General features: G+C 32.8%; 1 protein-coding gene across 1 annotated transcript; it reads right to left on the bottom strand.

The window, feature by feature from the left end:
- Positions 1 to 1,649: 1,649 nt before the first annotated feature.
- Positions 1,650 to 19,192, bottom strand: LOC134238076 (protein draper-like). Its single transcript, XM_062720203.1, has 6 exons — positions 19,033 to 19,192; positions 13,071 to 13,313; positions 8,381 to 8,461; positions 3,876 to 4,463; positions 2,009 to 2,120; positions 1,650 to 1,824 (listed from the first exon to the last, which is right to left on the bottom strand). Exons 1-6 carry the CDS (start codon positions 19,190 to 19,192, stop codon positions 1,650 to 1,652), a joined length of 1,359 nt encoding a protein of 452 aa, XP_062576187.1.
- Positions 19,193 to 20,099: the final 907 nt, after the last annotated feature.

Raw genomic sequence — 20,099 nt, 5'->3', positions numbered from 1 at the left:
ACATTTGTGATTTCTTATATAAAAATCATAGAATTTATCAAAGTTTCTAGGAACAACACTTTTTTCGGATAAACTGCGCAACAAATTCAAGTCTGGTTTCTGATAAGACAGCAAAAAAGATTACTTCTAATAAAAGATAATGTTTGGAAATAAAAAAAAAATAGGTAAGCTGAACTGTAAATTGATATTCTAGTACCTCTAAAATATTTACTTTTTGTCCATGAATAAATACATGTACGGATCATTGAAAGTATTGATTACAACTTTTCTCGAATATATAGTATAAAGGTTCTTGAGAAAAAAGATACATGTTTGCAAAATACACTGATCAGAGGTCAAGAAATAAGTAGTTAAAGAATGTAAAGCTGTTGAGCATTTCCCCCTCAACATGGTCTCTTTAAGCCGTAAGTTTGAAGAACTTTACATGTAATGTACAGAGAAAATACAATTTCGTCATGATTTATCAATTTATTTTTTTACAAGTTTATCTGTACACAAAAATTCTGAAGTAATTTTGGATTAAACATTTGAAAATTTTTGTGTAATTCTTTTATTCAAATGAAGTATATGAAGCATGATTTACAGCAATTAATTATCGGTACTAGTGGTCGAGTATTAAACAAATCTTCAACAAATCATCGTGCTCAAGTGAACTTTGTATTTTATTATCTTGATACCCATGCCTATAGCATATATCGTATAGTAGCTATAGGAATACATTATATACGGTACGAGCTTGCCAGTTTATTTGTACGGCCAACGAATGCCAATATTCAACAATAAAAAGTTCAATAACTCCTTTATTATAAATCCATTGATCTGTATATTTTTTAATTTATTTTAAAATATTCAAAAAAAAATGTTTTAGTTTAAACGCCTACCCTGCAAGTGTTCAATATTGCATTATTCCAATGACCCAACCAAGCGTTATACTTTTGCTTATTGTTGTTTTATAGAGGCTATTATGTACTAAATATGTACTATATAATCAATTGATAATTTCAATTTTGTGTGAAAATAAACACAATTTAGCTGCCACAACCTATCGTAAGATTGCCTCTGAGAGTTGACCAGAGGACATTCATTTGTTTACAACGGAGCGTTCGATATTGAACGCCAATATACAAAATGTTTCGGGTATAGTCATATACGTAATACATGTACAAACTCAGCGTACAATAAAACGTCAGGATATTGAACATTAAATTTTTTTTCCTAGAATTTTAGTTGAGAAAAAAGAATAAGAATCCTGCAAATAATTCCGAACGTCTATCTTCAGAATCTAGTAAAATGAAAGCATATCTATAAATTTTTTATCTTGATTTGGTGTTATTTCTTACATTGATTGAAAATACCTGGTAAGCACAGATTCCTCACTATGCATACATGTACTAAACACCTAAAATAAGCATATGCCGAATTGTTTCATATACATGTATCTATACATTAAGTAATATGCAATAAATTGCATAATAATTGCAATTAAAAAAAAAAACTTCTTTAATATTCTTGTCAATGTTACTATCATATATTTTTTTGGTGTGTCAGAACCAGTAGCAGTCTCGAAGCTCGGTTCAGAAGATCTACAAAACTAGATCAACATTCACTTGAGTTGATAATAATGAGAGGGTTGACTTAGTTCCCTACATTCACTTGAGTTGATCATAATTAGAGGGTTGACTTAGTTCACCTAGTTCGTGGTAGCCTGCGTTATCTTCTACACTGTCATAAACTGCTTTGTTTGCGTCTTTGTTTTGATCAACATGGCAAGTTTCTTTTAAATGTTCTGTCTTCTGTCTTTTATTAATGTTTTTTCGAGCATTCCTGTAACATAAAAAAATATCAAAACTGTCTAAATGAATGGTAGATAAATGTATTTAAAATCAAGAAAAAAATTAATGTATTGTAAAATATAGTGCTCATTATTCCATTTATACAGTCAAGCATTTTTTCTTCATTGTTTGTTAAAAAAAATCATTTTGAGAAAATTAATAAATTATATTCTTACCTTACAATGAGAAATATGTTGAGAAAAATACTTATTAACAGAATCGCTACCACAACATACAAAGCCGAATACACTTCAGTCTTCGTGTTGTTCTCAAATAATTGCTGATTAGCTACAATAAAAAAAGAAATTGCATGGATAATAATACGAGGGTTGTTCGAAAAGTTCGTGGACGATGTCCATCTTCGTTATATTACTCACTGGAAATTTAAAACAAGCTCATTATTATATGAAAAAAATATTTTTTTTCTTGATGTGTGAAGTTTCATTCCATTCGATTTAACACAAATAAATTTACTTCATTTTAACATCAACATGTTTTGAACCCGCGGAGCACACAAAACGGCAATGTAGCGTCAACACATAGCGTCGAGAATTTATAATAGATACTATACCTATACATTTCACACAGAATATTCCAATGCCCATTCATTTAATTCTTTTTCTAATACTTGACATTTATTTTTTTAAGAAATGATCTCACTGTATAATCTTCTTTGTTAAGGTTTTAATTTCTTTTAGTACAAATGTACTTTACTCTGCTTTCACAGGATAAGCAACTCTGAAGCGCCTTTGTCTTTCATTTACGTTTCAAATTTTAAAGTTTTGTTCAGATGTTAACAGTAAAAATGATTCTTCGCTGGTCATCCTCTTCCGATACAGAGTCTCTGTCACTCAAATATTGCCTGTTCTATTTGAACACACATGCACAACTCGCTTGTGACATATTTTCTTGATTCCTTCAACATTTTTGGAGTTTAATCGGGATTTTTCCTTAGAAAAACACAAAATTGCTTCGGTATCTGCTGCTCTGTGACGTTCTAAAATGTCATCGTTTTCATCATTTTCAATGAGGACTACCTACCCTCTCAAGTTGATTTCTTTTCAACAAAGCAAAATATAAAACCATAATTTGGTACACATATCGTTGTAACAATTCTTAAATTGAATTTCTAGGTAGTTTTTCGTTTTTCCACCATTTTACAGAGAATGTGACTATAGACATTATTTACTGTATTCTCTGTAACTGACTAAATTTTAACCTGCTCCGTGATCAGATTTTTGCATTTTTAAAATCTGGATAAGTTTTAAATCAATCGTAATATTTTGTCAAAATTAATAAATATCATTTGGATTTATTGAAAAATATATTTTTCCCAAATTTGGATAACATATGACGTCAAATAAAAAAGATAAGACAGTTGTCCACGAACTTTTCGAACAACCCTCGTATAAGCAGGGCATACATATGAAGGAAATCTTTCTTGCACACATGGATTTGTTATATATATTTTATAATCTAATAGCATGTGGACTTTTACATATGATAAATTATTAATCAGTTAAGAATTAAGAAATGCGAATGTTTTAAATAGGAATTGTGCTTTATTTTAAACATTAGGCGTTGTGTACGCAGGATAAAAGATAAAAAAAGAAAGTAACAAAGAATCTAACATCATCACTATATATACTGAAATGGTTTTCAATTTTTTTCAGTTTTGTTTTGAATATATTTATATTTTCCTATGAAAAAAAACCCCATACACTTTATCCTTAAATTCAGCTGCTTTTAATTGAAATCATAATCAAATGATTTTAATAGTCTGATAACAAATTTTTCTGGTGAAACATTTAATTGAAAACGGATTATTGTTACAACGTTTATGATACTAATTATTTATCGGTCCTCTAAACAAATACAAGAGACACCGGTCAACAGGATTCGGCGATGCTTTCTCCTCTTAGGCATTCGATCCCGACTTTAGAAATTCCCAAAATTTTTTCCCTGCTTCCCAGAGTTGCATTATTTATGGTTCGTTATCTTTTTGATTTTCATCAAAATAATTCATTTAAATAAAACTTTTACCTTCACAAGTTTTTCCACTCCAGTGTGGTAAGCACCCGTCGTTGCACACGCCATCCAACTGATTACATTTAGAAGTCGCACACGTAGAACTACAGGTCAGGTTGCAAAATGCCCCATAAAATCCTTCATTGCAACCTCCAACACAGTGTCCACTGAAAACATCACATGATGTATTTGTACACTGTTGATTACACAAGTGTTCGCATCGAGAACCGAAGAAACTATTTTTACACCCATTTAAACATGCCCCGTCATCTTTTCTGCAGGATTCAGAGGAACAGTTGGTGCTGCAAGGAGATTCACATTTTGATCCATAATATCCAACAACACAGGTATCAGCACAATCTCCCGTATTTTGGTTGCATACTTTTGAATTGCATCTGTTGTTACATTTCTTGGTACAATAATCTCCATAAGAACCACTTGAGCAGCCAATACAGGAACCATTATTGTGGCAGTTGTTATCAAAACAATTTACTGGACAACGGTTCATACAGTTGCTTCCCCAGTAACCACTGATACATCCTTGGACACATAGCCCACTGTCGTCACATAGTCCCCTAGTGCAAGTAATGCTGCACTGGATATCTTAAATACATTTTTAAAAAATTAAGAACTATTTTAATTGTAAGTATTAAAACTAATTTTCTGAAACAAAACATATTTTTAGGTCCATTTTGCTCATTATTATATTCAGGCGCCACATAGCTAACCTTATCAACCAACTTGAATGTAGCTAAGTAAAGAAATAAGAGGCCCACGGGCCTTATAGGTCACCTGAGCATCATACAACATTTTTCCAGCGATTATATTTGGTTCATGTTTTAAAGTAGATGTCATGGCATTCACAATGCACCATTACTTATCTTAACTATACATTTAGCATAGTTTCTTTGGTTACTTAATACCTATAGACAGAGTAGGAGAACAAAAAAAAATGCATTTCTATTAATCAGTAGTGCTACTACCACACAAAAACCCCTGACCCTTGGTCCACGCATTTCACAATTTTGGAAAATGCATTCTTGCTTATCAAAAATGTTTGATTAATACCAAGGAGCAGGTTTCAATCACTTAATTCATTTTCAGTATATAAGAAGAGCACACACCCCCCCCCCACCTTTAGTACCCCTGACCCAGGGGCCTTGAAATTCACAATTCAGGAAGAATGGCCCTTGCTCATCATTAGGCTATATAGATATACATAGATATTCATCTGCTTAATATCAATGAGCAGAGAAGAAGATTTTCAAAGAGACGTAATGTATTTTCATTATATTATGAATAGAGCCCCACCCTAGCACCAGAACCCCTGAACCAGAACCACCAGAACCCCTGGGGCCATAAAATTCACAATTTTGAAAGAGGTATTCTTGCTCATCATAACTATGTAATTAGTTAGTTTATTTACCGAGGAGCAGAGAAGAAGATTTTCAAAGATGTAAAATATTTTCACTATATAATCAATAGAGCCCCGCCCTAACCTAAGAACCATGGCCCTGACCATGGGCCAAAAAAATTTACAATTTTGAAAGAGGCATTCTTGCTCATTATAACTATGTACATGTACTTACTTAGTTGAATTAATACCCAGGAGCAGAGAAAAAGATTTTCAAAGATGTAATGTATTTTCACTATATAATTAATATAGCCCCGCCCTAACACCAGAACCCCTGACCCTGGGGCCATCAAATTCACAATTTTGAAAGAGGCACTCTTGCTCATCATAACTGTGTGTTTAGTTAGTTTATTTACTACCCAGAAGCAGAGAAGAAGATTTTTTAATAAATAATGCATTTTTACTATATTATCAATAGAGCCCCACCCTAGCACTAGAACCCCTGACGCTGGGGCCATGAATTTCACAAGTTTGGTAGAGGACTCAATAGTAATTACATTCATGCTAACAGTTTGACTGTTTGATGTCCAGGAGTAGAGAAGAAGATTTTTAAAGATTGCATTTATTTTAGTGGTTTTGGCCCCACCCCTCCAGCTCCAGAGGGGCAGGGACCATGAAATTCCCAATTTTTGTCCCCCTTTACCAATAAATGCTTTATACCAAATTTGATTGAAATTGGTCGAGTGGTTGCAGAGAAGAAGCTAAAAATGTTCAAATGTTAACACACAACGAACGACGCACGACGCACACCGCACGACGACGGACGAAAACAGATAGCAATAGGTCACCTGAGTTTACTCGGGTGACCTAAAAATCAGTTCAGTCTTGAAAAGTGGGTTCGAGGGAGGAGGGGGATGTTGAACAAACCTAAATATACACTTCCTAGGAATGCTTTTGAAATAATATGACACATACATGCATATGTTATGGCTGTGTTGATAATTGTTATGATCCACATTAATGATGTTTTTAAATTGATTATCAATCATGGCTTTGAGGAGAATTTTAACGATTTTTATTCCTATGTAAATCTCTGATGTGCCCAATTTTTGACCCACTCTTCCATATATCCTTCCATATAACTATGATAAATCACAGCTTTGCTGTTCTAAAGAAGAAGAATAAGAAAAAAAATTATAATATGTAATCCTACTTTGATTTACCACAATGACCCCACTTTTGCACCAGGGGTCATGATTTGAATAATATTGAATCTCACTACCAGAGGATGCTTCCATATAAATATGATCAGTCATGGCTTTGCTGTTCTTGAGAAGAAGTTCTTAAAGAAAAATTCCCTATGTATACCTATATTAAACTTTTATCTCTCTTTGTGCCCCCACCCCAAGAATCATGATTTGAACAAACATGAATCTACACTTTTAGAGAATGATTTCATATAACTTTGACCAATGACAGATTTTTCCTCATGTATATCTATGTTAAACTTTGAAACCCCATTGTAGCCCAACCTTACCGTCGCGGGTTTTGATTAAAACAGAATTGAATGTTCATTACAAAAGGATATTTCTACACGAGTTTCATTCTGCCTGGCCCAGTGGTTCTTGAAAACAAAAGTTTTAAAAGATAGCATTAATTTATCATTAATTCATAATTATTGTCTTCGAATATGGCATGGCCCTTCATTTAAAGAAACGTAAATTCCCTTCACCCAAGGCTACCATATGGCAAGTTCTATTAAAATTGGCCATCTGGTTCTTAAGAAGATGAACATGTGAAAGCTTACAACAACGACGACAACAATAACAACGGCGACGACAGACAACGGACAACAACTTTTGATCAGAAAAGGTCACTTGAGTTTTCAATTCAGTTGAGCTAAAAATAATAATATTCGTGCCAATGACTGTAAAAAGGATAAGATTTTGTCTCTAAAAAAACATAAAAATAATAATTTTGTCTAAAATTTGATTGATGAACAATTTTATTGCTAGTTATATTTATGTAATTGTCCATACAGGTGAGCTATTGTATAGCAGTATTTTTCCTCACATTAACAATAAATTATGTAAAAATTGATGGTTACAAATTAATGTGTTATAAGGCACAAATATAAAGACCATGATGTCTAAAAGATTTTTACAGTAAAATTAATGTAAGATTCGATTCAGCCTCTGATGTATACAAAATATGAATTGCTGAGGTTTTTATTTCATTTAAAAAGGCACTGAAGAACTGGTATAGTTTACGAATACAACAACAACAGCAATAATAACAAGAGATTCATCAACTTAAATAAAAAATTCTACCACGATTATTGAAAACTTCAAAGGAAACCGCCGGACATTATTCTCCAATAAATCACGAACGTCATCAAAAAATTATCAGATCAGAAACACGTATCAAATCTGAACAATTCAAATGCATGTTTGGCTGTAGAATGAAATACTAGTACTTGTTTAGACCGCATCGATGTGTTGTCTTTTGCAGTATAAACACTGTAAATTGCATCAAGTCGCTGATGAATGTCGCTTTTTATAGCTAAGCGGGGCTATTCCACGGACGTCCCTACACATTAAACAACGTGATTTTAGCAGTAAAACAGGAAAATGATTTTGTTATTGTATATTCATTCTAACTGATCAATACATATAACGAACAAATTTATAATCTGAAAAGGCTATTTTTAATGTAATGAAAGCTCAAATCGTCTGCATTCTATACACAGGTAAGCAACAAAAATTTTACCTCTGGTGTTAAATGGAACAGCGAAATCGAGACATGGTGACCTAAATCGTTTCTCTATAGAGGAAACGATCAGCAGTATTTATCGATCTTTGCAGAATAGAAATAACGTCCTTGTTGTCGTGAATGATGCAGAATAACCTCCTCGGTCTCGAAATGTTGTTTGAAATATAAAAGCCTCGGCTAGCGCCTCGGCTTTTATCTTTCAAACAACATTTCTTGACCTCGGAGGTTATTCTGCAACATTCACGAAAACGCGGACTTTATTTCTTAAACAAATCCTCAGAGTAAATGCGATACTTAATTTTGCATGTTGCATTTCTAAAGTAACAGTTATTATAATAGATTATATATTTTCATTGCTGAAACAGCAAATTTGCAGTAAATGTATTTTCCATACCGCATTCGCCACTATTGATGTCACATGTTGAGCAACCTTGACAAGACAGACAATTTTCACCATAATGACCTACATCACAACCTTGGAAAAAAAAATGATGAAATATATATATATATATATATATATATATATATATATATATATATATATATATATATATATATATATATATATATATATATATATATATATATATATACAGTACAGTCAACGCGGTTTATGCATTTACCGCGCACCCCCGCGGTGTGAATTTCATCGCGGTTAGTACAGGTGTCTCAGGAAAAAACCGCGTGCCCCCGCGGTTCAGTAATCCAGGTAAATCACACCGTCGCGGTGCATCTTACCGATTACAGGTGAAAAAACAGTCTTGGTCTAAAACGCGAGTTACCTCCCTTTGAAAATATCAACCAAAACAATATAAAACGAAATTAATGATATTTTAAAATTTATAGTCGTTGAAATATTTAAAGTACAAAATGAAAATTAATTTTTCTGAAGAAAAATATACTCTCATGCATCTAAATAATTATAACAATCGTCAAAGCAATTTTCAAATAGCGTTTACTAATTCTTGAATAATTTTTTTTAAATGTGTTCATTCTATTTAGATCCAGGACTTTCGATATAAATTACTGTATGTGATATATTGATACGACAATGCAAGATAAAAAACCCAGTGTGCTATTCATGATATTCAATATTAATTTATATTTTCGTTGGGTGTTTTTTTAATTTTTATTTTAATAGTGGATTGATTAAAGAAAAGATCTATCGCAGTGTCACTTTCAGTGGGGCTATAAATGAAAGTGTTTTAAAATTATTAATCTTCAAATATAGCAATATAATACGCAGAAGATTTTTATGTAATCAGCATTCTCCGAGTCGTCTGTAAAGTGTCATTCCTTTATTCTGGAGCAATGTTCTTGAAATCAGTAGAGTGTGTATGTGTGTGTAATTTGATGGCCTACCAATCCGTAGAAGATAAAATAAAATTACATAATGTCTAGAGCTAGACCTGGTATGCATATTTATGCCATTTGAACAAATTCATGGGAGAAAAAAATCCACTAAATATACAGTTATGGAATGGGTACGAGGAAAATAGTAAATTCATGGTTCCCCGAGGAAGGAAACTAAGGGAAATAAGTTCCTGATGAGGGGAACCATAAATTTGCAATTTTAAGTTCCCATTCCATAACTGTTGTATTATACCGAATCAATCATAGGCGATTTATTTTTTTTTACCAGATACATGTATTCCGACATTTAAAAAAACTGTACAGGCATAATAACAAATGCACGTAGTTTAACACATTGTATGATAAGTAATGCATCGAATCCTTAAACAATTAAAAAAAAATTAAAAAGTATTTTCACTGAAATTTCGAGGAATTGTCGTTGTCTTCATTTTTCTAGAATTCAATCGCATGTCGAAATGTTTTGACGTCGTTGTTACATTGCTGTAATTACATGACGTCATAGACTCGAGATTCATTGAACGCACCGCTTACTGAACACTTTGATTGGTTAAATGAACGCTCCGCTTTCTGAAAACTTTGATTAGTTAAAATTACTAATAAATATTCACGAGGGAGTAGCTCTGATTTTGCAGGGAATAATCATCATTTGAAGGCAGTAGTCTCTTCTCGGAAAAATAGACAGTTTTATGGTATTAATTTTATATAGTGTAATTACGGAAGAGGTACAATAAATTTATATAGAGTAATTACAGTAGAGGTATAATAAGAGAAAACATCCCATCTGATATTTTTTCTCCCGTGTGAGAAACGTAAGATAGTTGGTGGGACTGAAAATCCCACCATTCTCCCATGGGATTCTGAGTTTTAGGATTTCATATCTTTAGAAGTGGAAATGTTTGCGAGTTCAATATTAGACCTGGAATTCTGTTTAGAAATATCTCCACTTGATATGAAAATATATTGGATATCATAATTAGAAATGGTAATAAAAAGTGTGGACTACAGCGCCATAGCAAAAGTATCCGCGATTTTTAAAAATGGCGACGGCTCATTTTCGCGTCTCGAGTAGGAAAAGAAAGATAACTCTATGGAAAATAAGAGATATCTGTTTATTTTTTTTACGGAGTTATCTTTATGTAGGAAATGACGTAATTTTATATTAAATTATCGTCTGCACTTCCGTAGTGAATGTAAACAAGCAGAATTTAAGCATGGGTCGAAAACCCTCTGAGTTGAGTGCTGAAACAAAAAATCTTCGTAACTTTGAAAAGTGAGAAACACAAAACTTCAGAAATAGTTCGTGTGTTGAATATTAGTGAGTCTACCGTGAGATATGTTTGGAATAGATTTATTAAACGGGGAACTGTGAAAAATTTACCTCGAACATGAAGACCTCGAAAGTTGTCACACAGAGATAAAAACTGGTTATGCGGACGGTCAAAAGCAACAGGCACAGGACCCTAAATAATGTTATGTTAGATTTAAATGAAGGAAAATGTCCTACAGAAACTGTAAGTAAATGTACAGTCCAGAGATTTCTTAGAAAGGCTATCAAAGAAAAGTTGTGAGAAAACGAATGGTTGTTCGTGAAGTTAATCGGAAAAAGCGATTATCTTGATGTTTGGGTAAACGACGACTGACAGTGGAACAATATTGGCAAAATGTCATATTTTCTGACGCAAGTCAAGTTGTAATTGGAGATAATCAGAGGGTTTATGTCTGGAGATGAGCAAATGAGGCGAACCTATCCCAATGCATGTGCCCTCCCCGTAAATGTCGAGTTGCAGTTATGGTATGGGGATGTATTACTTACGATGGTGAAGGGACTTTGTGTCTTGTTAATGGCAACATAACTGCTCAAAAGTATATAGATATACTCAACGAACATTTGTGGCCAATTATAGCGAGGCATTTTCCCAATAAAACTTACCTATTTCAAGATGACAATGCACCCGTGCACAGAGCCAAGATTACGTGTGAATATAAGACAAACAACAGCATTCTTTCCATCACATGGCCGGCACAGTCCCCCGGACATTAATATAATTGAAAAAAATTGGTTGAAAATAACACGTTCACTTCAAAACACGGCCCGAGACATCAAAACCAAGGACGAACTTTTTAATACAAAACTTTACATCTGGCAAAACATCGCCCTTGCGTATGTAAGAACCTATACCTATCGATTCCCCGTCGGATCCAGGCAGTAATAAGATCCAAAGGTCAACTCGCAAAATGTTGAAAACAGTAAGTCAGTTTTTCATGCTTTTAAAATAGTTTTATTTTGTTATGCGCGTCCTTGTTTACGGCCGCCATTTTGAAAAATCGCGAATGCTTTTGCTATGGCGCTGTATGTCATGTCTAAAGTTAAATGTCATACTGTTTTAACAGTTTTATTCAATTATATCATTTGCAGAAAATAAGAAAAAAAAAATAAATAATTATAATACAACAATAGTTTTCATCATCAATGTCCATTATAATTTCTTTTTTTTAATAAATAATGCTTTGTTATGATATGTAATGCTGGCATTACACTGGATTTTATCAAGTAATGCATTAGTCCAGTAAATCTAGCTCAAAAACACCAAACTTCAATCAAATTGCAACAGAAATCATTACAGTTGAATTTGGTTATATTTATAATGTGCCTTTTAATTTATCAAAACTCTAGAACATCTTTCACCTTAAGCTTTATATATTTTTCTAGAGTGTTTATATGTTAATTAGAATACAATTTACTAATTAAAAATAAAAATAAAGAAAAGAATTCTGTTGCAGTTTGTTTAAGGTTTATGACAGTTTGACTGGACTCCATTACATCACCGTTTCATATATATGTAATGCAAATTTTTGGGCTTTGCACGTTACTAGCATTACTTTGAATTCATGTAATACATTGCAATACATTGCCACTACAATAAGCATTACCCAAGAGTGGGAAAAACATTTTGATTTCATTGCCATGGATAATTCTGAAATCAAACCGTGAATCTGTAAGATTCAAGCAGAATTTTGATGTTTTTTTGATATTAATTTATTCCTTTTAAAATATTAATGTTTTTATATTGCCTCTTAAGTTAATGTACGGAGCACGGCAAAACTTTTTTAAAAAAATACAGATTTTTTTTCTACACATCAAAAGATTGTTAATTTTTTCTAAACTTGTTTTTAAAAATATTAAATTTAAACTTAAAATAACATACTAGTTATAAAGCTTCCACTAAAGTTTGAAAAGAAGTGGTTAAAGAATTTTTGTGTTGTGTGAGATAGCTTTCACAAGCTGTGTTTCAAACATAACGGGAACATTTGTTTAGGAATTGAGAGCCAGTGCATATAGTTATTATGCTGATGCTTGAGCATATGCAGTGACTGATTTTCAATCAAAAATGAAATTGGTACAAGGTTTTTTGAAATGAATTGTGTTGACCTCTATTTTGATGTTCTTACAATATCTGTGTTAAAGTGTTCTTGTTCATCGTCATGTGCTTATCGGTACAATTCCGCGTGACTCTCGTCATTAAATAATTTTAGAGTTCTACCAATTTTTAAGTCTAAATAAATACTGATGGGATGAAATGACCTCTGTTATGGAGTGAAATGACATTGGAAAGAGAGAAATGACAGGTGAAAATAACAAAGGTTGAACAGGCACATATACTAGTATTCCTTATTGAAACAAAATTAAAAAGAAAACTTTCATGAATTACCAATCACTTCAATTTCACATATCTCTAAGATAGGTCCTGTAGAATCTGTATCTTCTGGTGCTTTGTATTTAGTCTCTACAATGACGTATCTCGCCGTCTGTTTACAAGGGATGTCAATCACGGGAGAGGGCGTGGCTAGGGTTGAGTTATCTGTGTAACATCGCACTCGCTGTGTTGAGTTTTGTGCCGATGAATTTGATACGTCTAAGTAAAACTGGCGAAAACGGTATGGAGGCCAGTTAGCTGGAATGAGGGATATATTTATTTCTATTAATATCATAAACAAATTATTAAAGGAAAAGTGAAAGGTGAAAATAAAACAAGATTCTTTGGATATATTTTAGCCTTCTTTATTTATTCATTTTATTTATTTATTTTTCCTTGCTTAAAATACTAAATACTGTTGTGAGAGGAGATAATGAAATTTCTCTCTCTCTCTCTCTTTCTCTCTCTCTCTCTCTCTCTCTCTCTCAATCAAAAATTTTATTTGTTTCAAAATTTGTTTATTTAAATTCATCGTGATCGTATAGTTTGGGTTAATAATTATTTGGGTTAATAAGTTTGGTTTCAGCAGAATTGTGATCAGTATAGACCAATGCACTTTATATTGAATTGTTAAATATTTGTCCCGAATACTTCAAAGGAGTAATATTTCCATTTCCATTTGTTTTCTTGATGATAAACACTACAAAAGTAAATGTTGTTAATTATGTATGTACAGTTCTCTATTGAAATACTAATGAAAGGTCAACCCTAACAAAAATACTATAGTTGACTATATTTTACTTTTGTATACCTTTGACACTGTGAAAACTTTGGTTAACTATAGTGATCTTTTTGACAAACTTTATCGAAAACTTTGAAACTTTGAAAAAGTTCATTGAAGAATTTGACACTTTGCAGAACTTTAACGAAAACTTTGACCCTTTAAAAACTTTGATGAAAACATTGACACTTTGAAAAACTTTATCGAAAACTTTGACACTTTGAAAAACTTTGGCGAAAACTTTGATACTTTGAAAAACGTTATCGAAAACTTTGACACTTTGTAAAATCTTTTGCGAAAATTTTGACACATTTAATAATATTGTAAACTATAGTTTACTATAGTTTTTTTTAATTAGGGAAATGCCAACATGCGTGTATACGAGAAGCGTATAAATACACTAAAGATAAAAAAAATAGATTGTTTGTTTAATTGTTTACTAAGTAATTAGGTATGATTTATCCTTTTACAAACAAAATAAACAATTAATTATCTTCGGATAAAAGCAAGTCGTTAGTGTAACTATGTCCACAATCAGCGAGGCCGAGAACTGCATTTCCGTAAACAGCCTATCTGGAGCACGGAGAGAAATCGGCACAGCCACACTCCATCAACTGATACAGATATCGTCCCTCAGTCATTACCATCCGACTTCGTACGCAACTAATCTTCCTTTGCTTTTTTAACATTCGAAGCAACTCAACTCTCTCTGCTATTTTTACATCCACACAAAGCGGTTTCCTGACCAACTCCCGTTTCATCAACTGCAGCATTGATTTCAATATCCCAGATAGCATGCTAACATTGGGCCAACGTTGGGCCAATGTCATCGGTTACATTGGGCCAATGTTGGCAAATGACATTGGCCCAACGTAAGTTTGCCATCGGCCCAATGTTGGCCCGATATGTTGGGCCAACGTTGGCCCTATGTAGAGTGTTATTTCTGCAGATATTGGCCCAACGTTGCGCCAACATTGGGCCAATGAATGCGACATTGGGCCAATGTTGGCCCAACGTCATCAAGAACATTGGGCCGATGTTGGCAAATGACGTTGGCCCAATGTCATTTTGCTCATTGGCCCAATGTTGGCCCGATATACTGGACCAACATTGGCCCAATGTGTATAAAGATTTAATTGTTACAAGCTTGTATATTAACATATCCGATCGTTTCTAAAATAAAAAAAAATCTACCACCAATCCTACTTAATAAATACAAGTTAGCTAAAATAAATTTACAAGGCTTGTTAAACTTTTTACAATTCATCATAACAAATAAATTAGCAGTGATTAAATTTATTGTTTCTATACAAGAAAAGTAAATGAAAGTATAAAATAACAAATGTGTTTTAATACAGTTAAAACAATAAATATTTTGCCTCTGATTTAGATTGAAATTTGTATCAAGTAAACTAAATTTTAAAAGTTTTCCACACATTTAACTTGTACACTTTTTGTTAACAGGTTTATAACCAATCGCTGTCCTCCATTGTATTTTTGAACGCATTTTCTTTTTTCTTTTCCTGCTTGTTTTTATTTTTCCTTCATCGTCCTACTCATTGAAATTCCATAGAAATTGATTCAGCATACAAGCGGTTAGTCCGAGCAGCTCCTTAAAATAAAATCCATTTTATTAAGCAAATCTCAAAAGAGAAAATTATGAAAATTAAATTTAAGCAGTACTTAATTTACACAATTGCAAGTTTATAGTTTTTTTTTTTTAATTAAATCTGTGTATTCGAAATTTTTATTTAGATGTATTATTCATAATTTTTTTCAGCATTTATTTTAAGGTATAAGTATAGCATTTGTAAGGGGAACAGAGCACGTATTTTCTTACTTACTTTTTAAATCCTTATCATCTTTGAAAAAGCTGGATATCTTTATTTGCCTTCCAATACAATTTTTTAAAACATGGCAGCAAATACACTCCTCTTCATTCACCAAGTTATTTCCACTAATTAAATAAAATGAGAACTTTATATCATAAGAGATTTGATTTCCCTGAAACATGTGAAACACAAAGTAACAATTCCAAAATTTGTTTTCTTAATGGTAAAAATATAAGAGAAATTTATGAAACGAAAGTGACCCAAGCAAAAATTCAAAGATAATCAAAAATAAAATTTACAAATTAGATTCTAATTATATAAGGTAATATTAATTGACATAGATCAATGATACATTTTATTTTATAAGTTTTATGCAGAGAGGATACAGTGATTAGCGACTTATCTAGTTACATATTTAATTTAGAACTAAAGCAAGCTAGAAAAATATAAACATGATAAAGATCGCATGAAACAAACTTTGCATTCTGAAATACATGTTATTTGAGGTAAATATAGTACTTACATTTCGATCCGTATGTGAAATGTCTGGACATTGCTATAAAAGTTAATCCACATTAAAGAATACACATTCCAAAGCTTTCTTTTTAACATAAAATCTTCAACGTTCTGCTGTAGGACACATCCGAGAATAAAGTGTTAGGCGTGCTAAAAGGATGCAGATTTGACCATCCTGTCCTATTAGATATCACAATTACTATAGAAACTGGCCAGTCTCACGCTGTGAAAAACCCTGGCCTAATTGTTTGGTCAGAAAATGTTCTCTTATCTTAGAATATGCCCCCGCAAATGCAACACTTTAAAAAGTGTGTGTCTTGCTCGTCTTACATTTTTTAAAACATGCAAGTTAATTTGAATTTATGTTATGTTATTCTCAAAAAACATTTACTTTATAGAACTAGTAGTGTTTTTTTTAACATTTACACATATTTAAAAGTTTACATTAAACTAAAAAATATAAAAATTATATAACTTGATACATCGTCATGCATGTTTTTAGGTACTCATGGTTGGTATATATATGTATAACATTAAATGTACATAATTTACTATTTATTTTTCTTTCACTTTTCCATCTTCTTGTCCGATATTATTACAAACAGTTCACGTTTCCTGAATTCTGACTTCACCTAAAGTTGGTTCAACGTTGGCTATACAAAATATTGTATCGAAATAATGTCGTGACTCACCAACGTTGGCCTAACGTTGGGCCAATGTTGTACTCCCAACAAAATATGTCAGCTTATTGGTGGCAAGCTAACAACAGTGGCCCAACGTTGGGTCACCGTTGTGTCCACAACCAACCTCGGCCTCTGAGTAAAATATTGTAATGTTGACATTGATCCAACAATGGGCCAACGTTGTAAACAGTGGTCCTACGTTGGGTCATTGTAGTGTCCTCACCCCAGCTTCTAAGTAAAATACTGTTATGATGACATTGACCCAACACTGGGCCAACGTTGTATGCCCAACAAACTACAACAAAATAAGAACGTGATTCACCAATGTTGGCCCAACGTTGGGACAATGTTGTACTCCCATCAAAATCTGTCAACTTAGTGGTGACAAGCCAACAACAGTGGCCCAACGTTGGGCCAACGTTGTGTCCCCAACCAACCTCGGCCTCAGAGTAAAATTGTAATGTTGACATTGGCCCGATATTGGGCCAACGTTGTGTCCCCAACCAACCCGGCCTCTGAGTAAAATAGTGTAATGTTAACATTGGCCCAACATTGGGCCAACGTTGTAAACCCAACGCCAACCATCGACCAACGGTCCAACCATTAGCCAACGTTGGGCCAACGTAGTCATGCTATCTGGGTCGGAGAAGTGAAATAGGGTATACATGCATAAGCGTGCTTGTATTTCCTACAACCTAAATCTAGGTCACATATATAATTTAGGTTAACAAGATTGCTTTGATCATATTTTAAAATTATTTTGTTGTTTATTATATAAATGTTGATTTTTGACTACAGTAACAAAACATCATTAAATTTGTTTTGTGTTTTATGAGACAATTTTGTATAGTAAAGTTTTACGTCATGGGGCGGGGCAGTGGGAAAAAAATGGAATGCTTCGTGCATTTCAAATCTACTAAATTAACAGGTACTTTGATTTATTTCAAGATTGTTGTTTCAAGTAAAAATGAAAACATAAGGAATCAGTGTCTAGTTAGGAGATTATACCAGGGACATAAAACAATAGCGGGAAAACATGGGATAATTTTGACATAATAAGCTTCGCCCGTTATTCAAATTATCCCATGTTTCCCGCTATTGTTGATGCCCTGGTATAGCCTCCTAACTAGATAGTGATTCCCAGTTGAACCAAATCTCCAAAGTAATTAAAGTAACATCCGGAAATTTAGACCAACAGATTGGTCAAGAGATAAGTCCAAATGAAAGCCAAAAGAAGATTTGCTGCTATTCGGCAAACAGAATATTTTATGCTCAGAGGGTATTTTTGGTCCTGGATAACAACAGTATTTTTCATTAGCTGTCTTACCATTGCAATGCAACCTACACTTTGTCCGTAGGTCTTTCCGTTGACCTATGAATACCAACATGACACCCTCATCCAATCAAGGTATATCAACCTTAGTAATATTTATGCACTCGGTCTTCATCTCTGCACCATAGAGTTTTAGCCCTACACACGATCTACTTCAAAGCTCCTAATTGTATTACTCTTGATCGAGAATCTTTTAATTATAGAATAGTATTTCCGTTCAAATTTAATGACTAAGTATTGATGGACCTGATTTGTTTTTTCTGATCAATTCCATTTCAAAATTGTTTACAGAAATTTACATCAATATACAAATAAAGTAAGTAATTATTGTTTATGAACAGAAAGTCCCTCTTCAAATTATACAGTCACTATATGTGGAACAATAATATACATCCTTGTTAATTTTTTTTTATTTTATTTGACTGTCAGTACTAAGTTCAGTATTAATAACTAAAATGATTATAATATGAAGATAGTCTAAGTCAAAAATGTCAAATTAAATGTCCTTTCTAAACCGTATAGGTTTTCCCCTCTCTCTCTCTCTCTCTCTCTCTCTCTCTCACAAACCTTACAAACACCCTAACACTCCCACCTACCACAAAGACACACCAGAGAGAAAAAGAAAGAAAGAAAAAGAAAGTAGGACTTTGGTTCCAAAATTAAAAATATATTGAAAAAATAGACCCCAAATGCTTAAATTATTACTTCTTTTAAAAGAATTACATTTACTTAGTTCAATGTATTAGATAGATATCATTATCTTAAAAGAAGACAAGGAAATATGGTTTGTATAAACCATAACAGTTTACTCCCCAGCGCCTTTTTACTTTACCTTCATTCCTGGTGTATATTTTGACTGATTTTAGACTGTAAATTTTTCCAAGATTTAATTGAAGCCAAGCCACGTTCCTGTTCTTAGCGGTATGCGAACAGCTTGGGAAAGACTGACTGTAATTGTTATCAACAGCATGTGATACAACCAAAGAACTCATTGTTGAGCTTTGTGAAGCAGTAACTCCAGCCACTCTGCTTAAATTTACTGAAAGATGATTATAAAAACATGCATTTAAATACAGAACGTTATGAGAAATACCAAAACACCTCGAAATTTGTAGTATTTTTTTTTTAAAAGAGGTCCTTCTATCATTGCGATATTTTTATGTACAAAAAAGGATTTTACAGTCATGTATATTTATATAATTTAAGTTCAATTTTTCTTCTTCCTATGCATGCTTTGTAAAATGTGTAAAGTTATATTCAGAAACTCGGTAAAAGGTCATATACATGTAACAATGAATGCACGACAGCAAAAAAACTTTTCTGTTATTTCACTTAAATAGAGGATTCCGGGGTACATAGCTTTTGCCGTGTCTGTTTGTATATCTGTCTGTCTGTTTGTCAGCAAAACTTTAACCTTGGAAATAACTTTTGTTTAACTGAAGCGATAGCTTTATATTTCACATGTGTGTTTCTTGTGAAAAGTCCTTTATTTGCGTACCTTCAAACCTTGACCTTGGATCCATAAGGTATGACACAGGTTAAATTTAAATAAAAGTTTGCAAAACTGGATCAAACTCTAAGATCAAACAAAGGTCAAACTTGATTGTTCCCAAACAAAGGTCTTGTCACAAGAAATACACATGAGAAAAATTTATGGATTTTACACTTCTAATGGGTACTTGTATTTCTTGTGACAAGACATTTCTTGGGGTACCATTACATTTGACCTTTTGAACTTAGAGTTTGATCCATTTTTTCAGAATTTTATCCAACTTTAACCTGAGCTATAACTTATAAATATTTGGTGCTGTGGCTTTCATACTCTACATATGAAGTATGATTCATTTCTTATAACCTTGACGTTGGAACCAAAAAAATATGGCACAAGTTAAAGCTGAA

The sequence above is a fragment of the Saccostrea cucullata genome, unplaced genomic scaffold (genome assembly GCF_032062105.1).
Source record: "Saccostrea cucullata isolate Sc308-1 unplaced genomic scaffold, CSIRO_AGI_Scuc_v1 ctg9735, whole genome shotgun sequence".
NCBI classification, from domain to species: Eukaryota; Metazoa; Mollusca; class Bivalvia; order Ostreida; family Ostreidae; genus Saccostrea; species Saccostrea cuccullata.
This window is presented reverse-complemented; position numbering and strand designations above follow the sequence as displayed.